Source organism: Ranitomeya variabilis, chromosome 6, assembly GCF_051348905.1.
Source record: "Ranitomeya variabilis isolate aRanVar5 chromosome 6, aRanVar5.hap1, whole genome shotgun sequence".
In the NCBI taxonomy this organism is placed as follows: domain Eukaryota; kingdom Metazoa; phylum Chordata; class Amphibia; order Anura; family Dendrobatidae; genus Ranitomeya; species Ranitomeya variabilis.
In genome coordinates this window covers 302,487,241-302,509,549 of record NC_135237.1, presented here as the reverse complement: position 1 = coordinate 302,509,549, position 22,309 = coordinate 302,487,241, and the positions used below count along the sequence as shown (strand labels likewise).

Genomic DNA, 22,309 nt, shown 5'->3' with positions numbered 1-22,309 from the left:
GTTGCTAACTGGGCTCCTGCAGCCGTGGAAGCTTTCCAAGAGCTGAACAGCTGGTTTACTTCGGCGCCTGTTTTGTGTCAGCCTGATGTCTCACTTCCCTTTCAGGTTGAAGTGGATGCTTCTGAGATCGGTGCAGGGGCCGTTTTGTCGCAGAGAGACCCTGGTTGCTCTATAATGAGACCATGTGCTTTTTTTTCTAGGAAGTTTTCGCCTGCTGAGCGGAACTATGATGTTGGCAATCGGGAGTTGTTGGCCATGAAGTGGGCATTTGAGGAGTGGCGTCATTGGCTCGAGGGTGCTAAGCATCGTGTGGTGGTCTTGACTGATCACAAAAATCTGATGTATCTCGAGTCTGCTAAACGCCTGAATCCTAGACAGGCCCGTTGGTCATTGTTTTTCTCCCGTTTTGACTTTGTGGTCTCGTACCTACCGGGTTCAAAGAATGTGAAGGCTGATGCTCTTTCTAGGAGCTTTGTGCCTGACTCTCCTGGAGTCTCAGAGCCAGCTGGTATTCTTAAAGAGGGAGTTATCTTGTCGGCCATTTCTCCGGATTTGCGACGTGTGTTGCAGAGATTTCAGGTAGACCTGACTCTTGTCCACCTGACAGACTGTTTGTTCCTGATAAATGGACCAGCAGAGTCATTTCCGAGGTTCATTCCTCGGTGTTGGCAGGGCATCCGGGGATTTTTGGCACCAGAGATTTGGTGGCTAGGTCCTTTTGGTGGCCTTCCTTGTCACGGGATCTGCGGTCGTTTGTGCAGTCCTGTGGGACTTGTGCTCGAGCTAAGCCTTGCTGTTCTCGTGCCAGCGGGTTGCTCTTGCCCTTGCCTGTCCCGAAGAGGCCTTGGACACACATTTCCATGGATTTCATTTCAGATCTCCCGGTGTCTCAGGGCATGTCTGTCATCTGGGTGGTATGTGATCGTTTTTCCAAGATGGTCCATTTGGTGTCCTTGCCTAAGCTGCCTTCCTCTTCCGATCTGGTTCCTTTATTCTTTCAGAATGTGGTTCGTTTGCACGGCATTCCTGAGAATATCGTGTCTGACAGAGGATCCCAGTTTGTTTCCAGGTTCTGGCGATCCTTTTGTGCTAAGATGGGCATTGATTTGTCGTTTTCATCTGCCTTTCATCCTCAGACTAATGGCCAAACTGAGCGAACAAATCAGACTCTAGAGGCTTATCTGAGGTGTTTTGTTTCTGCAGATCAGGATGATTGGGTGACCTTCTTGCCATTGGCTGAGTTTGCCCTTAATAATCGGGCTAGTTCCGCTACTTTGGTTTCGCCATTTTTCTGCAACTCTGGTTTTCATCCTCGTTTTTCCTCGGGACATGTTGAGCCCTCTGACTGTCCTGGGGTAGATTCTGTGGTGGATAGGTTGCAGCGGATTTGGAATCATGTGGTGGACAACTTAAAGTTGTCACAGGAGAAGGCTCAGCGTTTTGCCAACCGCCGCCGCGGTGTGGGTCCCCGACTTCGCGTTGGGGATTTGGTGTGGCTGTCTTCTCGGTTTGTTCCTATGAAGGTCTCCTCTCCTAAATTTAAGCCTCGCTTCATCGGTCCTTATAAGATTTTGGAAATCCTTAATCCAGTGTCCTTTCGCTTGGATCTTCCGGTGTCGTTTGCCATTCACAACGTGTTCCATAGGTCTTTGTTCCGGCGGTACGTTGTGCCGGTGGTTCCTTCTGTTGAGCCTCCTGCTCCGGTGTTGGTTGAGGGCGAGTTGGAGTATGTAGTGGAGAAGATCTTGGATTCTCGTCTCTCCAGACGGAGGCTTCAGTATCTGGTCAAGTGGAAGGGCTATGGTCAGGAGGATAATTCCTGAGTGGTCGCCTCTGATGTTCATGCGGCCGATTTGGTTCGTGCCTTTCACGCTGCTCATCCTGATCGCCCTGGTGGTCTTGGTGAGGGTTCAGTGACCCCTCCTTAAGGGGGGGTACTGTTGTGAATTGAACTTTTTGGCTCCCTCTTGTGGTCACTAGCGACATGACACTTTGATTTTCTTTCCCCAGCTTGGTACCCACCTGGTTCGTTAGTCCAGGGGTGTTGCTATTTAAACTCCCTGGATTCTCAGTCTGGTGCCTGGCATCGTTGTAATCAGTTCCTTTCTGTTTGCTCCTGTCTGCTGGTCCTGGTTCTTTGCAAAATAAGCTAAGTCCTGCTTCCTTATTTTTTGGTTATTTGCATTGCTCTTATTTTTGTCCAGCTTGTACTAAATTTGATTCCTGATATTGCTGGAAGCTCTAGGGGGCTGATATTCTCCCCCCGTGCCGTTAGACGGTTCGGGGGTTCTTGAATATTCAGCGTGGAAATTTTGATAGGGTTTTTGCTGACCGTATAAGTCATCTTCCTATATTCTGCTATTAGTCAGTGGGCCTCTCTTTGCTAAAACCTAGTTCATTCTTATGTTTGTCTTTTCTTCTTACCTCACCGTTATTATTTGTTGGGGGCTTGTATCCAACTTTTGGGGTCTTTTCTCTGGAGGCAAGAAAGGTCTATTGTTTCCCTTCTAGGGTTAGTTAGTTCTCCGGCTGGCGCGAGACGTCTAGAACCAACGTAGGTACGTTCCCCGGCTACTGCTATTTGTTGTGCTAGGATCAGTTATACGGTCAGCCTAGTTACCACTGCCCTATGAGCTGGTTTTTTGTGTGTGCAGACTTGGTAATAACCTCTGAGACCCTCTGCCATTGGGGTCATAACAGTTCTCGCATTCTCTGCGTGGATATTTTTGCATAGGTTTTTTTACTGACCGCACAGATCCCTTGCTATTTTCTGCTATCTAGCGTTAGCGGGCCTCATTTGCTTAACCTGTTTCATCTCTGCGTTTGTCTTTTCCTCTTAACTCACCGTTATTATTTGTGGGGGGCTTCTATATCTCTGGGGGATTTCTCTGAGGCAAGTGAGGTCTTTACTTTCTCTTTAGGGGTAGTCAGTTTCTCAGGCCGTGAAGAGAAGTCTAGGATTTCAGGAAACGTTCCACGGCTGCCTATAGTGTGTGCGGTTAGGATCAGGTTTGCGGATAGTCCAGTTACCACATCCCCAGAACTCGTCCTATTATTTTCTACTTAGCTGGTTAGATTTGTGATCCTAAGCCACTAGGATCATAACAGTGCAACAGGCCCCAAGTGTTAAATGCATCGCAAAAGTGGGATTAGAGAAATCCTGAGTTCAATTTTTTTTTTTTTGCTCTGCAGTCTGTCCTGCTTCTCTCCTCCCCTTAATCTCTGGGTGGCTTTGAGTTCTGCTGCAGACATGGATATTCAGAGTCTGACTTCTAGTGTGGATCATCTTGCTGCAAGGGTGCAAAGCATTCAGGATTTTGTTGTTCACAGTCCTATGTCTGAGCCAAAAGTACCTATTCCTGAGTTTTTTTCTGGAGATAGATCTAGGTTTCTGAATTTTAAGAATAATTGTAAATTATTTCTTTCTTTGAGACCTCGTTCCTCTGGTGATTCCGCTCAGCAAGTTAGAATTGTTATCTCTCTGTTACGCGGCGACCCTCAAGATTGGGCCTTCTCCCTGGCGCCAGGAGATCCTGCATTGCTGAATGTGGATGCGTTTTTTCTGGCGCTTGGATTGCTTTATGAGGAACCTAATCTGGAGAATCAGGCAGAAAAGGCCTTGGCGGTGTTTTCTGAACAGAAACCTGAGTCTATGCAATGTGATAGGATTCTGACCAGAATGGAACGGCAAAATCATAGACGTCAGAATGGGTTGTGCTTTTACTGTGGTGATTTAGCTCATGTTATCTCAGCATGCTCTAAGCGCACAAAAAACTTTGCTAGATCTGTCACCATTGGTACTGCACAGCCTAAATTCATTTTGTCTGTTACTTTGATTTGCTCTCTGTCACCCTACTCAGTTATGGATTTTGTAGATTCAGGTGCCGCCCTGAATCTGATGGATTTGTCATTTGCCAAGCGCTGTGGTTTTATCCTTGAGCCATTACAGTTCCCTATTCCATTGAAGGGAATTGATGCTACACCATTGGCCAAGAATAAACCTCAATACTGGACTCAAGTGACCATGTGTATGACTCCTGCACATCAGGAGGTGATTCGCTTTCTTGTGTTATATAATTTGCATGACGTTGTCGTGTTGGGTCTGCCATGGTTGCAGGCTCATAATCCAGTCCTGGATTGGAAAGCTATGTCTGTGTTGAGTTGGGGTTGCCAGGGAATTCATGGCGATGCTCCCTTGGTATCAATTGCTTCCTCTACTCCTTGTGAAGTCCCTGAGTTTTTGTCGGACTACCAGGATGTATTTGATGAGCCCAAATCCAGTGCCCTACCTCCTCATAGGGATTGTGATTGTGCTATAAATTTGATTCCTGGTAGTAAGTTCCCTAAGGGACGACTGTTTAATTTGTCTGTACCAGAGCATGCCGCTATGCGGAGCTATGTAAAGGAGTCTTTGGAGAAGGGACATATTCGCCCCTCCTCGTCCCCTCTTGGAGCGGGATTCTTTTTTGTGGCCAAGAAGGATGGTTCTTTGAGACCCTGTATAGATTATCGCCTTCTAAATAAAATCACTGTCAAATTCCAGTATCCCTTGCCATTGTTGTCTGATCTGTTTGCTCGGATTAGGGGGTCTAGTTGGTTCACCAAGATAGATCTTCGCGGTGCGTATAATCTTGTGCGTATAAAACAGGGCGATGAATGGAAAACAGCATTTAATATGCCCGAAGGCCATTTTGAGTACTTGGTGATGCCTTTTGGACTTTCTAATGCCCCTTCTGTGTTTCAGTCCTTCATGCACGATATATTCCGAGAATATCTGGATAAATTTATGATTGTGTATCTGGATGATATTTTGGTCTTTTCAGATGATTGGGAATCCCATGTGAAGCAGGTCAGGATGGTATTTCAGGTCCTGCGTGCCAATGCCTTGTTTGTGAAGGGTTCCAAATGTCTCTTCGGAGTCCAGAAAGTTTCCTTTTTGGGCTTTATTTTTTCTCCATCTTCTATTGAGATGGACCCAGTCAAGGTCCAGGCTATTCATGATTGGACTCAACCTACATCGGTTAAGAGTCTTCAGAAGTTCTTGGGTTTTGCTAATTTTTACCGTCGCTTCATTGCTAATTTTTCTGGTGTGGTTAAACCTTTGACGGATTTTACCAAGAAGGGTTCTGATGTGACTAACTGGTCTCCTGCGGCCATTGAGGCCTTTCAGGAGCTGAAGCGCCAGTTTTCTTCGGCTCCAGTTTTATGTCAGCCAGATGTCTCTCTTCCCTACCAGGTCGAGGTTGATGCTTCTGAAATTGGAGCAGGGGCTGTTTTGTCACAGAGAAGCTCTGATTGCTCTGTGATGAAGCCATGTGCCTTCTTTTCAAGAAAATTTTCGCCGGCTGAACGAAATTATGATGTTGGTAATCGGGAGTTGTTGGCAATGAAGTGGGCATTTGACGAGTGGCGACACTGGCTAGAGGGAGCTAAGCATCGTGTGGTGGTCTTGACTGATCATAAAAATTTGATTTATCTTGAGTCGGCCAAGCGGTTGAATCCTAGACAGGCTCGTTGGTCGTTGTTTTTCTCACGTTTCGATTTCGTGGTCTCGTACCTTCCTGGTTCAAAGAACGTGAAGGCTGTTGCTCTTTCTAGGAGTTTTGTGCCTGACTCCCCTGGAGTTTCTGAGCCGGTTGGTATCCTCAAAGAGGGGGTAATTTTGTCTGCCATTTCCCCAGATTTGCGACGGGTGTTACAGGAATTTCAGGCGGATAGACCTGACCGTTGTCCATCAGATAGACTGTTTGTCCCAGATAGATGGACCAGCAGAGTTATTTCCGAGGTCCATTCTTCAGTGTTGGCGGGTCATCCTGGGATTTTTGGTACCAGAGATTTGGTGGCTAGATCCTTCTGGTGGCCTTCCTTGTCACGGGATGTGCGTTCCTTTGTGCAGTCCTGTGGGATTTGTGCTCGGGCTAAGCCTTGCTGTTCTCGTGCCAGTGGTTTGCTTTTGCCTTTGCCGGTTCCTAAGAGTCCTTGGACGCATATTTCCATGGATTTTATTTCGGATCTTCCGGTCTCTCAGAGAATGTCTGTCATCTGGGTGGTTTGTGATCATTTTTCTAAAATGGTCCATTTGGTGCCCTTGCCTAAGTTGCCTTCTTCCTCCGATTTGGTTCCGTTATTTTTTCAGAATGTGGTTCGTCTGCACGGCATCCCTGAAAACATTGTGTCTGACAGAGGATCCCAGTTTGTGTCCAGATTTTGGTGGTCCTTTTGTGCTAAGATGGGCATTGATTTGTCTTTTTCGTCGGCCTTCCATCCTCAGACGAATGGCCAAACCGAGCGAACTAACCAGACCTTGGAAACTTATTTGAGATGTTTTGTTTCTGCTGACCAGGATGATTGGGTGACTTTTTTGCCATTGTCCGAGTTTGCCCTTAATAATCGGGCTAGTTCAGCTACTTTGGTTTCGCCTTTTTTTTGTAATTCTGGTTTTCATCCTCGTTTTTCCTCAGGTCAGGTTGAGTCTTCGGACTGTCCTGGGGTGGATTCTGTGGTGGATAGGTTGCAGCAGATTTGGAACCATGTGGTAGACAATTTGATGTTGTCACAAGAGAAGGCTCAGCGCTTTGCTAACCGTCGTCGCTGTGTGGGTCCCCGACTTCGTGTGGGGGATTTGGTGTGGTTGTCTTCTCGTTATGTTCCTATGAAGGTTTCTTCTCCTAAGTTTAAACCTCGTTTTATCGGTCCTTAAAAAATTTTGGAAATCCTCAACCCAGTGTCATTTCGCTTGGACCTCCCGGCATCGTTTACCATCCATAATGTGTTCCATAGGTCTTCGTTGCGGAGGTATGTGGTGCCTGTGGTTCCTTCTGTTGAGCCTCCTGCTCCGGTGCTGGTTGAGGGAGAATTGGAATACGTGGTGGAGAAGATCTTGGATTCTCGTATTTCAAGACGGAGGCTTCAGTATTTGGTTAAGTGGAAGGGCTATGGTCAGGAGGATAATTCCTGGGTTGTTGCCTCTGATGTTCATGCGGCCGATTTGGTTCGTGCCTTCCATGTGGCTCACCCTGATCGCCCTGGGGGTTCTGGTGAGGGTTCGGTGACCCCTCCTCAAGGGGGGGTACTGTTGTGAACTCTGTTTCCGGGCTCCCTCCTGTGGTCATGAGTGGTACTGTGTGAGTTCTCTCTTTGGGCTCCTCCTGGTGGCTCTTTTTGTTATTTTGCAGGTTTCTGGCAGGATCAGCTGTCTCGTCATCTGCTAGTTAGGTTTCCTATTTAATCCACCTGGTCCTTCATTCCTTGCCTGTTGCCGTTGTATTCAGTGCTATTCTGATTGCTCCTGTCTACATCCGTTATCAGTCTCTCCAAGAGAAGCTAAGTTCTGTTTGCTTATTTTTGCTCATCTGTGTTCAAGATGTTTCCTAGTATATGATGAGTTTTTGTCCAGCTTGCTAATATGTGATTTCCCTGCTTGCTGGTGCTCTGGGGTGCTGAGTTGCTCCCCCCACATCGTTAGTTGGTTTGGGGGTTCTCGCATTCTCTGCATGGATATTTTTGCATAGGGTTTTTTACTGACCGCACAGATCCCTTGCTATTTTCTGCTATCTAGCGTTAGCGGGCCTCATTTGCTTAACCTGTTTCATCTCTGCGTTTGTCTTTTCCTCTTAACTCACCGTTATTATTTTTTGGGGGGGCTTCTATATCTCTGGGGGATTTCTCTGAGGCAAGTGAGGTCTTTACTTTCCCTTTAGGGGTAGTCAGTTTCTCAGGCCGTGAAGAGACGTCTAGGATTTCAGGAAACGTTCCACGGCTGCCTATAGTGTGTGCGGTTAGGATCAGGTTTGCGGATAGTCCAGTTACCACATCCCCAGAGCTCGTCCTATTATTTTCTACTTAGCTGGTTAGATTTGTGATCCTAAGCCACTAGGATCATAACACACTCCGACTCCTCCTTCAGGTCAAGAACAATTGAAGCAGGTTGTTGGAGTCGGAGCAATAGTAAACTATCATCCAACATTTCATCATGGCTTGTCATTTATCCATCTGCACAGGTTACTTTAATCACCCTTGGTAAAGTTATTTATTGGAAGCTGCAGCAGTTGTGGTTGTGTCTTTTACTACTCTTCGGGTGAGCAAACTACCAATTTATCCTACCTTATTACTTGAACAAGACAATATCATGCTCTTGCATTTTTTATTGAGATCTTTAATTTGGTAGGGTTAGAAAAGTCTGACAGAAAAGGTATATGGTGGCACTCTCATCTTAGAGGGATGTGAAACTTACAGGAACAACCATATTGAAAAAAGTAAGGGATGGAATAGATCGGCTGCATCTTGCCCCAGAGGATGGTTAGGTGCAAAAACCACTGTCTATCAAATAAGTAGTTAAAAATAAAAGATAAAAAAGGAGGAATATGGGATCTTCTGAGTCTCGCATACAGTCAAATAGTATATTCAAAATAAAGTATTAAATCTAAATGAATACATGGCTTTACAATATTGGATAGAGGTATTTTTTAGGCCATGTATACATGTTAGCTAGAGATGAGCAGATTGTGGAGGATTGAGTTCAAGACTAATTAGCTGAGATCTGTGGTTTCACTTAATTTAAGTCATTTTGATATTGTATTTGTGGTTCACAAAAAAACCACAATATCCCACATTGCAGAAGCATCAGTGAGCAGACTAAAGTCATGTCATGCCCTGCAGCTATGACAAGTTATGGATTACCATACATTGTACAGTGGTGGTTAGTAACTGGGCCGCAGTTGATCCCAGTGGAGCACAGTTTATACAGCAGAGTTATTTTCCATCTCCAGAATCATTGGGTAAGTTTCCCTCTTGTGCAGAGTGTAAGCTCTTATGGTCAGTGGGGTCCTATCTTTGTCTATCTCTTTCTTTCTTCTATACATTATAAGCTCTTTGGATCTGCAGGGTACTCTCTCTCTCTCTCTTACGCTCCCTCTCTCGCCTGTAGAGTGTAAGCTGTTTTAGTCATCACTGTCCTTTTTCTCTCTCCTGTAGAATGATAGATTTTATCATTTCAGGTTAATTTTCTCTCTATTGTAGAGTGTAAGCTCTTATGGTCAACAGGGTCCTTTCTCTCTCTCTCCTGTCCCCATGTGTATTTTTCAAGTATTTATAACCTTTCTAGTATTGAAATTCAGGCAAATTTATGAGATGCAAGTCAAATTTTGGATGAAAATTTGGCAAAGTACTTGAATTCTCCTTTCAAAAGATCAGCTTATCTCTAACGTTGCAGCAAGTAAAGTATAAATAGGCAATATAGCAAGTTTAGGATTAAATGATGTTATTATGAGGTCAGTGCAAATAAACAAATGAGACAATTACATAATACTCAATGTTAATACTTGGTAGTATAGATCTCAGAAATAATAAATAAAAAATCTATTTTAAACTAAAAATATTAAAAAAGAGGTTACACAATGACATCACAGGGTAAAAAGTCAAAGCACATAAACCAATGACATATAGGTAAAAGTACATCACACTTAACGGCAGCATATGGAAGTATATGATATCGATGGGATATAATAATGTAGACATGTAATGCTGAAATGAAAACACTAAAAGTAGAATACACAATGGCATGATGCAGTAAAGGGTTAGTGCAAATAAACAAATGAAAAATAGGTAAAAAAAGAACATAATTCCAAACATGGCAATATATGATATGGATTTGGGATTGGACTTGGGGTTTAGCATCCAATGTTAAAATAAATAAAAAACTAAAAGGAAGTACTTGGACTTGTTGCACTACATCAACAAATCAATAGTGATGGTAGCATCTAAACAGTCGAGCGGGAGTAGGCTGTACCCTATTGACACTCCTAGTGCATAGTTGATATGGCAACCTGGAGCCCAAACAGTGACAACCTGACTTTAAGGATTAATGCGTTACCTTACTAGACATTGAGTTCAGAGAAACACAGGAAGAGGAGGTGACAAAGCAGTTGTGATTTTACAGCAACATTTTTTCTCTCTATGAACAAGTAGAACACTTGAGCTCCTTTCCTGTGATTGAGATTTTGAAATATTTGGCCTCATAAGTAGATGGACCCAATTTAAGTCTTCTTTTTCCAATCCATTACACAGTCACTAAGGGTTTATTCACACATTGCATTTTTGCAGCGTTTTTAAATGCATTTATTTCAGGTATTTTTACTTGCATTTTCCACCCATGTCTTTGAATATTGCTGAAATGTTCCATCTTGGCAAAAATGCAACAGGGATAGAAATATGCATGGAAAGAAAACAGCACGTGCATATTTCATGAACCAAGAAAGCTATGTAAAATATGGAGCAAAAATGCTGCAGAATCCCACTTGTGAACATATGTTTTCAAAAGCACAATATGGTTTATTGTTTTGATATCATCATTGAAAAAAGCAATAAATATGTAAAAATAGTTAAGCATGTTGCAAAACCATGTTCTTTCAACGTAAAAGATTTTTTCTTCTGTAACATGATTTTATGGCACATTTATGGGGTATGCTGGTAAAGACTATTTTCTGCTTTTTGTGACTAACAACTATTTCAAAATGATTGATACTTTGTAAACTGACTTCACTAGATTTTAGCAGCAGTTTATTATTTTTATTCTGGGGTCACACTTACGAGTTCAATGCGAGAAACTCGTACGAGTCCCTCGCATCAAGTCCTGGCACTGCCGCCAGCATTGGGGACCGGAGTTTGCTGCTGCATGTATTTCTATGCAGCTACATGCTCCAGTCTGAACCGCCGGCGGCAGTGCCGGGACTTGATGCGAGGGACTCACGGGAGTTTCTCGCATTGAACTCGCAAGTGTGACCCCGGCCTTAGGGTGCAGTCAGATTTATCCATATTACTCACACGAGGATCATACCACAATACTCAAACTGGCCGTCAGCTCTCCTGACCTGAGTGTGACAGCATGAATTTCTAGAAAAACGTAGAATGTCTACTTTTGGAACAGCTAACATTGGTTCAACATCACTTTTTACTTTTGGGAAGTCAATGGTTATACAGCAGGACTGTGGGCTGCGTTCTCCATTTTTCCCATGTAGCCATCAGCTAGCTCAATGTAGACTATTAATGTTTATCAATGCAGCGGGAACAGAACTGAGAGGCAACACTGTGAGAGAAAGAATGCTTCAAATCAGGCTGCTCGCACCACGGTGCTTCAAGCATCTCATTGGCATATAAATATGAGGAATTAGTCCTTTTAACATTATTTAGCATCACATTTGCAGTTTTCTTTCCAGTTCTATGTGCTATCTTTTGTAAACTAATAATTAATCCAAGGATAAGTCTTCATTATTGTTTTATATGATTACTTTAAGTATAATTTTATATTTTTTTTACAGCTAATTCAGACCATAAGTGCAGTGGACAAAGATGAGCCACCAGGTGGACAAAAATTCTTCTTCAGTTTAGCATCAGTTAACCCAAACTTTACAGTCCAAGACAATGAAGGTATAAAAATGATGTTGATGTATTTAATATAAAATAAAAAATGTATATTGGGAAAATATTTGATAGCTTAATGTGACTGTGCTAAAAAATTAATGATGAAAAAAACTAGTGCAATCTAGTATCTTCTTTAAAGGGAAGGTGCCATCAATTTTTTCTTTTTTTTTGTATGTGTGAAAATAACATTTAAATATTATTTCTAAATTTTTAATCCAGTGTTTGCATTGATGGCAACTACTGCAATATGAAAAATGTCAATTATAAAAAAAAAAATTCTTATACTAGCAGCTAGGGGGAGCATCTTCCTGTCTAGACCTCAGGCAGCTACAGTAATGCTTACTAGCTTTACGTTAGCTGCAAAATTAGGGCAGGATCTAGTGACGTCACTGTTTCACTCACCCAAAAGAGGAGAGGACAGAATGAAGACTGGAGACATTGCGCCGCCATTTTCTTTGTGACTGCACTGTGATCTGGCACAACCAGTTGCTAAGCAGGAAGTGGACCGCGGTGTTCTCAAAGAAGAGGGAGCAGAAGACAGTGGACTCCGGAGCAGAGCTGCCAGCTGTGAGGGATTTTAGAAGAAGACATACAGCGGCGAGACGAGGACAGAGCGAGCAGGCTGAACATTGCGGGACGGTCACTCGGTAAGGGCTCATTTCCACATGCGAGGCACACGTCCGTGTCTCGCATGTGGAAACCAAGCTGTGGAGCCGGCACTCAGGAGCGGAGCGTGCGGCCGCATAGGAACACATGGAGCTGCACAGCTCCACTCCTGAGTGCCGGCTCCACAGCTTGGTTTCCACATGATACGGTCGTGTGACTCGCATGTGGAAATGAGCCCTAAGACTGAATGTAGCAGCATCAGGGCTGCGGCGGTGAATGGCTAAGCACGAGTGTTCACTGCACAGGGAAAAATTGTAAGATGGAGGAATGAATTGGAGGCTGAGAGAGAGAGAGTATGGGGCACAGCTGAAGCATGCGAGCCAGAGCTTGTGTATAGTGAATGGGAGCAAAGCCAGAGCTGAGCTATGGTGATTAGGTGCTGAGCCACAGCAGGAGTATGGTGAACAGGAGCAGAGCCTGAGATAGGGTATGGTCTATGTGAGCAGAGCTGGAGTATGGTGAATAGGAGCAGAGCCTGAGATAGGGTATGGTCTATGTGAGCAGAGCTGGAGTATGGTGAACAGGAGCAGAGCCTGAGATAGGGTATGGTCTATGTGAGCAGAGCTGGAGTATGGTGAATGGGGGCAGAACTGGGGTATGGTCAATGTAAGCAGAGCTGTGGTATGGTGAATAGGAGCAGAGCTGTGGTATGGTGAATAGGAGCAGAGCTGTGGTATGGTGAATAGGAGCAGAGCTGTGGTATGGTGAATAGGAGCAGAGCTGTGGTATGTTGAATAGGAGCAGAGCCGGGGTATGTTGAATAGGAGCAGAGCCAGGGTATGGTGAATAGGAGCAGAGCCAGGGTATGGTGAATAGGAGCAGAGCCGGGGTATGGTGAATGGGGGCAGAACCGGGGTACGGTCAATGTGAGCAGAGCTGGTGTACGGTGAATAGGGGCAGAGCCGGGGTACGGTGAATAGGAGCAGAGCCGGGGTACGGTGAATAGGAGCAGAGCCGGGGTACGGTGAATAGGAGCAGAGCCGGGGTACGGTGAATAGGAGCAGAGCCGGGGTACGGTGAATAGGAGCAGAGCCGGGGTACGGTGAATGGGGGCAGAGCCGGGGTACGGTGAATGGGAGCAGAGCCGGGGTACGGTGAATGGGAGCAGAGCCGGGGTACGGTGAATGGGAGCAGAGCCGGGGTACGGTGAATGGGAGCAGAGCCGGGGTACGGTGAATGGCAGTAGAGCTGGGATATGGTAAATAGCAGCAGAGCTATAGCTGGAGTATGGTGAATGGGAGTAGAGCTGGGGTATGGTGAATGGGAGCAGAGCCAGTGCTGGTGTATGGTCAATGGGAGCAGAGTTGCGGTAAGGTGAATGGGGCTAGAGTCAGACTTGTTCACTTCCGGTATTACAGATCCTGTGGAGCGACAGCACACAAGATTCAGCATTGCGGGCCGGAGGAGCAGAGCTGCCAGCGGTGAAGCCAGGAGCTAGTGGCCTAAACACAGCAGCGGTGAGGAGAGAAGCGTGATGGTCGGTGACATGTTAGCTAAGAGGAGGCCGCACTTGTTTACCACTGATCTATTTGGATTGCCAAACATTGTTGGGGTCTAAAATAGACAAGACGTTGTATATGTAGTAACTAGTGATGAGCGAATATACTCGTTGCTCGGGTGGTCTCCGAGTATTTCAACTGCTTGGAGATTTAGTTTTCGTCGCCGCCGCAAGTGAATGAATTATGGCGGTTACCCAGCCTGAGTACATGTGGGGATTCCTTAGCAACCAGGCAACCCCCACATGTACTCAGGCTGGCTACTAGCTGTAAATCAAGCAGCGGAGTCAACAAAAACTAAATCTCCGAGTAGTCACAAATACTCGGAGACAACCCGAGCGTGCTCAGGAAAACCTGAGCAACGAGTACACTCACTCATCTCTAGTAGTAACCTATGTCTTTTATCTTTGTCTTTTTTTATGTATGGTCATGCCAATAAATATAAATGTTGTTGTTTTTTCTGTGTAAATTAATAAAAATGAAATTTCTTCATTTTCTATTCTCCTTTTTCATGTTGTCCATATATCGTATCTGAATGCTCATTATCGTGATTGCAAACAAGACACATGTACTTCTGTGGTGTAATCTAGTGTTGGGGTATGATCAGCAGCGTTTTTTGCAGTGCAGAAACACTGCAGATCCGCAATTGATTTACAGTACAATGTAAATCAATGAGAAAAAAAAAAAATGCTTGTGCACACGTTGCTGAAAATCCGCTGCGGAAACGCTGCGGTTTAAGCACCATGTCACTACTTTTTTGTGAATCTGCAGCGTTTTTGTACCCATTCCATTATAGAAAACCGCAGGGGTAAAAACGCAGCATAAACGCACACAAAAAACGCTGCAGAACCGCACAAAAAAACGCAGGTGCGTTTTCTGCCAGGAGAGGCAGAATCCGCACCAGAAATTCCTAAGCCTAATCCGCAACGTGTGCACATAGCCTTATACCCCCTTCACACCTCCATATCTCCAGGTGTGAAAACAAGTCCTGGAGACATGTTCACCCATATGTTCACAACAGAGATCTTCAAACCCCTGTGTTTTCTCAACAAACATGTCTGTGTGATTTAAAGGGAACCTGTCACCACGTTTTTGGAAGATGGGATAAAAATAGCGTTAAATAGGGGCAGAGGTGGGCATTACATTAGTGTGTTTGTTATGCGTTTATTACCCACCTAAGTTGCCGAAATACCTTTGCAAAGTCTCCGTTTTCGCCTGTCAATCAGGCTGGTCTGGTCAAAAGGGCGTCTTGTCTTCCCCCAGATTTTGCGTAGTTTTCCGTTGGTGGCGTAGTGGTGTGCGCATGCTCAAGGTCCCGAATCCTCTGCCAGGGGATTTAAAAGAGCGCGCTGTTCGTTTTCATTGGTGATCGGTGGGCGCGGCCATCTTCCTTTGGCCGCGCGTGCGCAGAAGCGGCGCTCTGCTGGCCGTGGCTTCAGGAAAATGGCCGCCGCGATATCCATCTGCGCACGCGCGGCATCCCGCGGCCATTTTCCTGAAGCCGCGGCCAGCAGAGCGCCGCTTCTGCGCACGCGCGGCCAAAGGAAGATGGCCGCGCCCACCGATCACCAATGAAAACGAACAGCGCGCTCTTTTAAATCCCCTGGCAGAGGATTCGGGACCTTGGGCATGCACACACCACTACGCCACCAACGGAAAACTACGCAAAATCTGGGGGAAGACAACACGCCCTTTTGACCAGACCAGCCTGATTGACAGGCGAAAACGGAGACTTTGCAAAGGTATTTCGGCAACTTAGGTGGGTAATAAACGCATAACAAACACAGTAATGTAATGCCCACCTCTGCCCCTATTTAACGCTATTTTTATCCCATCTTCCAAAAACGTGGTGACAGGTTCCCTTTAAGGTACCTTCACACTAAATGATTTACCAACGATCACGACCAGCGATACGACCTGGCCGTGATCTTTGGTAAGTCGTTGTGCGGTCGCTGGGGAGCTGTCACACAGACAATGCCGAAGTCCCCGGGTAACCAGGGTAAACATCGGGCTACTAAGCGCAGGGCCGCGCTTAGTAACCCGATGTTTACCCTGGTTACCAGCGTAAACGTAAAAAAACAAACAGTACATACTCACATTCCGGTGTCTGTCACACGTCCCTCGCCGTCTGCTTCCCGCACTGGCTGTGAGTGCCGGCTGTAAAGTAAAAGCACAGCACAGCGGTGACGTCACCGCTGTGCTGTACTTTACAGCCGGCACTCACAGTCAGTGCGGGAAGCAGACGGAGAGGGACGTGAGACAGACACCGGAATGTGAGTATGTACCGTTAGTTTGTTTTTTTATGGTTACGCTGGTAACCAGGGTAAATATCGGGTTACTAAGCGCGGCCCTGCGCTTAGTAACCCGATATTTACCCTGGTTACCATTGTAAAACATCGCTGGCATCGTTGCTTTTGCTGTCAAACACAACGATACACGCTGATCTGACGACCAAATAAAGTTCTAAACTTTCAGCAACGACCAGCGGTATCACAGCAGGATCCAGATCGCTGCTGCGTGTCAAACACGATATCGCTAACCAGGACTCTGCAATGATAACGATAGCGATCCGTGATGTTGCAAAGTCGCTTAGTGTAAAGGTACCTTTAGGCTGCTCTCACTCTGGCATTATTTCAAATACATGTCCATCTGTTTTGAAATGGATGCCCATGGATCTGTTATGGCCTCCCATGCTGTCCTATGGGCACGGATTGGTCCGGGTGTCTCCGTTTTGTCAAGGATTCATTGGTGTCTGTAATTTTCATGTACCCAAAAACGTAAACTGTTCTCTTTCTGGGCTTTCTCGAAAATCACGGACAGACATGGATCCATGTCTGTCTGTAAGAAATTAACATGGAGCTCAATGGTGGACGGGTCCCTGAAAACCAACGGATCTGTGAAACAGCATGCTCAGAAGCAAGGTAGGGATAGGGATTAGTGATGAGCGAGTAGCATTGTTGCTCGGATGATCTCCCGAGTATTTGTAACTTCCTGAGATTTCGTTTTCCTCAGCTATATGATTTACGGCTTCTGGACAGCCTGAATACATGTGGGAATTCCCTAACAGGCATTCCTCACATGTATTCCACCTGGCTAGAAGCCGTAAATCATGCAGCTGAGGCGATGAAAACTAATTCTCTGAGCACATCCAAATACTCGACCACCCGATCAACTAGTATACTCGCTCATCAGTAATAGTGATCTCTGATATGTCGGCTAAGGAGGCACACGTCATGTCGGCTAAGAGGAGGCGCACGTAATGTCAGCTAAGAGGAGGCGCATGTAAAGTCAGCTAAGAGGAGGCACATGTCATGTCAGCTAAGAGGAGGCGCACGTCATGTCGGCTAAGAGGAGGCGCACGTCATGTCGGCTAAGAGGAGGCGCACGTCATGTCAGCTAAGGAAGCATACGTCATGTCAGCTAAGAGGAGGCGCACGTCATGTCGGCTAAGAGGAGGTGCACGTCATGTCGGCTAAGAAGGGGCACGTCATGTCGGCTAAGGAGGCGCACGTCATGTCAGCTAAGGAAGCATACGTCATGTCAGCTAAGAGGAAGCGCACATCATGTCAGCTAAGAGGAGGCGCACGTCATGTCAGCTAAGAGGAGGCGCACGTCATGTCAGCTAAGAGGAGGCACACGTCATGTCAGCTAAGAGGAGGCGCACGTCATGTCAGCTAAGAGGAAGCGCACGTCACGTCAGCTAAGAGGAAGCGCACATCATGTCAGCTAAGAGGAGGCGCATGTAATGTCAGCTAAGAGGAGGCACACGTCATGTCAGCTAAGAGGAGGCGCACGTCATGTCGGCTAAGAGGAGGCGCACGTCATGTCGGCTAAGAGGAGGCGCACGTCATGTCAGCTAAGGAAGCATACGTCATGTCAGCTAAGAGGAGGCGCACGTCATGTCAGCTAAGGAAGCATACGTCATGTCAGCTAAGAGGAGGCGCACGTCATGTCGGCTAAGAGGAGGCGCACGTCATGTCGGCTAAGAGGAGGTGCACGTCATGTCGGCTAAGAGGAGGCGCACGTCATGTCGGCTAAGAGGAGGCGCATGTCCTGTCATTTAGGAAGGAGGCTCATCAAATTCCTATGTATTAACTCCCCCATATACCATATATTGTAAGCTTACATCCTTTACTGCATTTCATGTCGCACTAAAGGGTATTTAGCCTTGTACATATAAATTATAAATAAAAAAATTTACAAAAAAGGGCACAGGGACCCTCTCATTCAGGCAAACCAGCAAAGGTAAAACTGACAGCTAGGGTTTGGTATTTGCAGGGTGGGAAGGGCCCTGCCCCCCCTAAAAATAGCTTGCCACAGCCACCCCAGAACTGGTGTTTCTATTTGATGCTCTAATGCTGGCGCTTTGTCCCATCTCTTCCTGCTGCTCTGGTGTGTTGGCAAACGGAGTAATGGTATTTTGGATGCTGCAACGTGTAAGCGCAATGCGATATACGCTGAGGCATGCAATGGAGGAGATGGGGTATAATATATAGTATAATATGCAATGACCGTATACTGATACTTGAATTGCACTCATAGCAGAGCCTAAGCACAGTGTCATTTGCATATTCCATCACATGCCATATGAGAGTCTGGCCACGGGCTAATGAGGAGGGAGGTGCAACGGCATGTCGGCTATGATGGAGGTGCATGTCAAAACCATCAGTAAACTTTTATCGCCTAACATTTTGTCTAAACACACAAGACATTGTATATGTAGCAACTTACGTTCTTTCTCTTTGTCATTTTCTATGTATGAACATGTCAATAAATAAAAATGTTGTTGAATGTGAAAAAAAGATAAATTACCATATTTTACGGATTATAAGACGCTCTGGATTATAAGACACACCCCAAATTTTCATGAGAAAAATAGGAAAAAAAAACCTTTTTAGGTGGAGGATGCAAGAGTTGAGCGTTGCCGCAGGCTGGGATGAGTGTGTTCCAAAGTGTGGCACGCCGCTGCCAATGTCCCGGTGGTGGTGCAGCGCTGTGTCCCCAGTGGCAGTGTTGCGCTGTGTCCACTGTCCATGGTGGCGGTGCTGCGCTATGTCCTCGGTGCTGCGGGGGGCTCTGCCGATGAGACCACGATCTGCGCGTGCGCTGACTCCCAGCGGCCATTTTCCCGGAGTCCACCACCACACAGGAAACCATGGAAGAACTTGCAGGAGGGCTCTGGCTTTCACAAAATGTCAGCAGAGCCCGCTGCAGCATCGGGGACACAGCACTCCACCACCAGCGTGGACAGTGGACACAGCGCAACACCGCCACTGGGGACACAGCGCTGCACCACCACCGGGACATTGGCAGCGGCGTGCCACACTTTGGAACACACTCATCCCAGCCTGCGGCAACGCTCAACTCTTGCATCCTCCACCTAAAAAGGTTTTTTTTTCCTATTTTTCTCATGAAAATTTGGGGTGTGTCTTATAATCCAGAGCGTCTTATAATCCGTAAAATACGGTAATTTATCTTTTTTTCACATTCAACAACATTTTTATTTATTGACATGTTCATACATAGAAAATGACAAAGAGAAAGAACGTAAGTTGCTACATATACAATGTCTTGTGTGTTTAGACAAAATGTTAGGCGATAAAAGTTTACTGATGGTTTTGACATGCACCTCCATCATAGCCGACATGCCGTTGCACCTCCCTCCTCATTAGCCCGTGGCCAGACTCTCATATGGCATGTGATGGAATATGCAAATGACACTGTGCTTAGGCTCTGCTATGAGTGCAATTCAAGTATCAGTATACGGTCATTGCATATTATACTATATATTATACCCCATCTCCTCCATTGCATGCCTCAGCGTATATCGCATTGCGCTTACACGTTGCAGCATCCAAAATACCATTACTCCGTTTGCCAACACACCAGAGCAGCAGGAAGAGATGGGACAAAGCGCCAGCATTAGAGCATCAAATAGAAACACCAGTTCTGGGGTGGCTGTGGCAAGCTATTTTTAGGGGGGGCAGGGCCCTTCCCACCCTGCAAATACCAAACCCTAGCTGTCAGTTTTACCTTTGCTGGTTTGCCTGAATGAGAGGGTCCCTGTGCCCTTTTTTGTAAATTTTTTTATTTATAATTTATATGTACAAGGCTAAATACCCTTTAGTGCGACATGAAATGCAGTAAAGGATGTAAGCTTACAATATATGGTATATGGGGGAGTTAATACATAGGAATTTGATGAGCCTCCTTCCTAAATGACAGGACATGCGCCTCCTCTTAGCTGACATGACGTGCGATTCCTTTTAGCTGACATGACGTGCACCTCCTCTTAGCTGACATGACGTGCGCCTCCTCGTAGCTGACATGACGTGCGCCTCCTCGTAGCTGACATGACATGCGCCTCCTCGTAGCTGACATGACGTGCGCTTCCTCTTAGCTGACATGACGTGCGATTCCTTTTAGCTGACATGACGTGCGCCTCCTCTTAGCTGACGACGTGCGCAACCTCGTAGCTGACATGACATGCGCCTCCTCGTAGCTGACATGACGTGCCCAACCTCGTAGCTGACATGACGTGCCCAACCTCGTAGCTGACATGACATGCGCCTCCTCGTAGCTGACATGACATGCGCCTCCTCGTAGCTGACATGACATGCGCCTCCTCGTAGCTGACCTGACGTGCCCAACCTCGTAGCTGACATGACGTGCCCAACCTCGTAGCTGACATGACATGCGCCTCCTCGTAGCTGACATGCGCCTCCTCGTAGCTGACATGACGTGCGCCTCCTCGTAGCTGACATGACGTGCGCTTCCTCTTAGCTGACATGACGTGCGCCTCCTCTTAGCTGACATGACGTGCGCAACCTCGTAGCTGACATGACATGCGCCTCCTCGTAGCTGACATGACATGCGCCTCCTCGTAGCTGACATGACGTGCGCTTCCTCTTAGCTGACATGAAGTGCTCCTCCTCTTAGCCGACATGACGTGCGATTCCTTTTAGCCGACATGACGTGCGCCTCCTCGTAGCCGACATGACGTGCGCTTCCTCTTAGCCGACATGACGTGCGCTTCCTCTTAGCCGACACGACATGCGCCTCTTCTTAGCCGACACGACGTGCGCCTCCTCTTAGCCGACACGACGTGCGCCTCCTCTTAGCCGACACGACGTGCGCCTCCTCTTAGCCGACACGACGTGCGCCTCCTCTTAGCCGACACGACGTGCGCCTCCTCCTAGCCGACACGACGTGCGCCTCCTCCTAGCCGACACGACGTGCGCCTCCTCTTAGCCGACACGACGTGCGCCTCCTCTTAGCCGACACGACGTGCGCCTCCTCTTAGCCGACACGACGTGCGCCTCCTCTTAGCCGACACGACGTGCGCCTCCTCTTAGCCGACACGACGTGCGCCTCCTCTTAGCCGACATGACGTGCGCCTTCTCTTAGCCGACATGAAATGCGCCTCCTCTTAGGCGACATACCAGAGTTCACTATTAGTGATGAGCGAGTATACTAGTTGCTCGGGTGGTCTCCGAGTATTTGGATGTGCTCGGAGAATTAGTTTTCATCGCCTCAGCTGCATGATTTACGGCCTCTAGCCAGGTGGAATACATGTGAGGAATGCCTGTTAGGCCTCTATCACACTTCAGTGTCTCTGGTACGTGTAGTGACAGTTTTCACGGACCTTGTTTCCGTGTTTTCACCGACCGTGTTTCCGTGTTCAAAACACAGAGACATGTCCGTGTTTCTCCGGCAGCACGTACAGCAATACAACATGCACACGGAGAACAGTGTGCACTCTCCTCTGTGTGCACGTACCGCCCACAGGAGAGACAGCGCTACAGTAAGCGCTGTCCCCCCTGCTGTGGTGCTGAAGGCGGCATTCATCTCTTCTCCCCCGCAGGAGAGAAGAGATAAATGATCAATTTTTTTTTTTGTTAAAAATAAAGTTGCTGGGACCTCCTGCCTCTCATCCCCAGTGTGCCGACCTGTCCCTTGCAGAAGAAATACTCACCTAGCTCCCGCGATGTCTCCTCTCAGCGCTGGCAGCCTGTCCTGTGTGAGCGGTCACGTGGGACTGCTCATTACAGTGAGGAATATGCGCATATTCCTCACTGTAATGAGCGGTCCCACGTGACCGCTCACACAGGACAGGCTGCCAGCGCTGAGAGGAGAAAGGAGACATCGCGGGAGCTGGGTGAGTATTTCTTCTGCAATGGGCCGGGCGGTCCCAGCAACTTTATTTTTAACATAAAAAAAAAATTAATCATTCATCTCTTCTTTCCTGCGGGTCCGTGTGGTCCTCAGGTGGCAAACGGATGCCGCACTTGTGCCACACTGATGTGCCACGTGAGCACACGGACACACGTACACGGATAACTCCGGTACCGGAATTATCTGGTCGTGTGAAAGAGGCCTTAGGGAATGCCCACATGCCCTGTCCAGAAGCCGTAAATCATGTAGCTGAGGCGAGGAAAACGAAATCTCAGGAAGTCACAAATACTTGGAGATCACCTGAGCAACAATGCTACTCGCTCATCACTAATCCCTATCCCTACCTTGCTTCTGAGCATGCTGTTTCACAGATCCGTTGGTTTTCAGGGACCGGTCCACCATAGAGCTCCATGTTAATTTCTTACAGACAGACATGGATCCATGCCTGTCCGTGATTTTCGAGAAAGCCCAGAAAGAGAACAGTTTACGTTTCTGAGTACATGAAAATTGCGGACACCAATGGATCCTTGACAAAACGGAGACACCCGGACCAA

General features: G+C 46.8%; 1 protein-coding gene across 3 annotated transcripts in view; it reads left to right on the top strand.

The window, feature by feature from the left end:
• Positions 1 to 22,309, top strand: part of LOC143782354 (cadherin-10-like) — a 1,064,733-nt gene that overhangs the window by 968,623 nt on the left and 73,801 nt on the right. For all 3 annotated transcript variants that reach the window (XM_077269713.1, XM_077269716.1, XM_077269715.1), the window contains one exon: positions 11,316 to 11,424. In XM_077269713.1, coding sequence (XP_077125828.1) covers positions 11,316 to 11,424 — 109 coding nt within the window. The remainder of the gene's footprint in view (positions 1 to 11,315; positions 11,425 to 22,309) is intronic.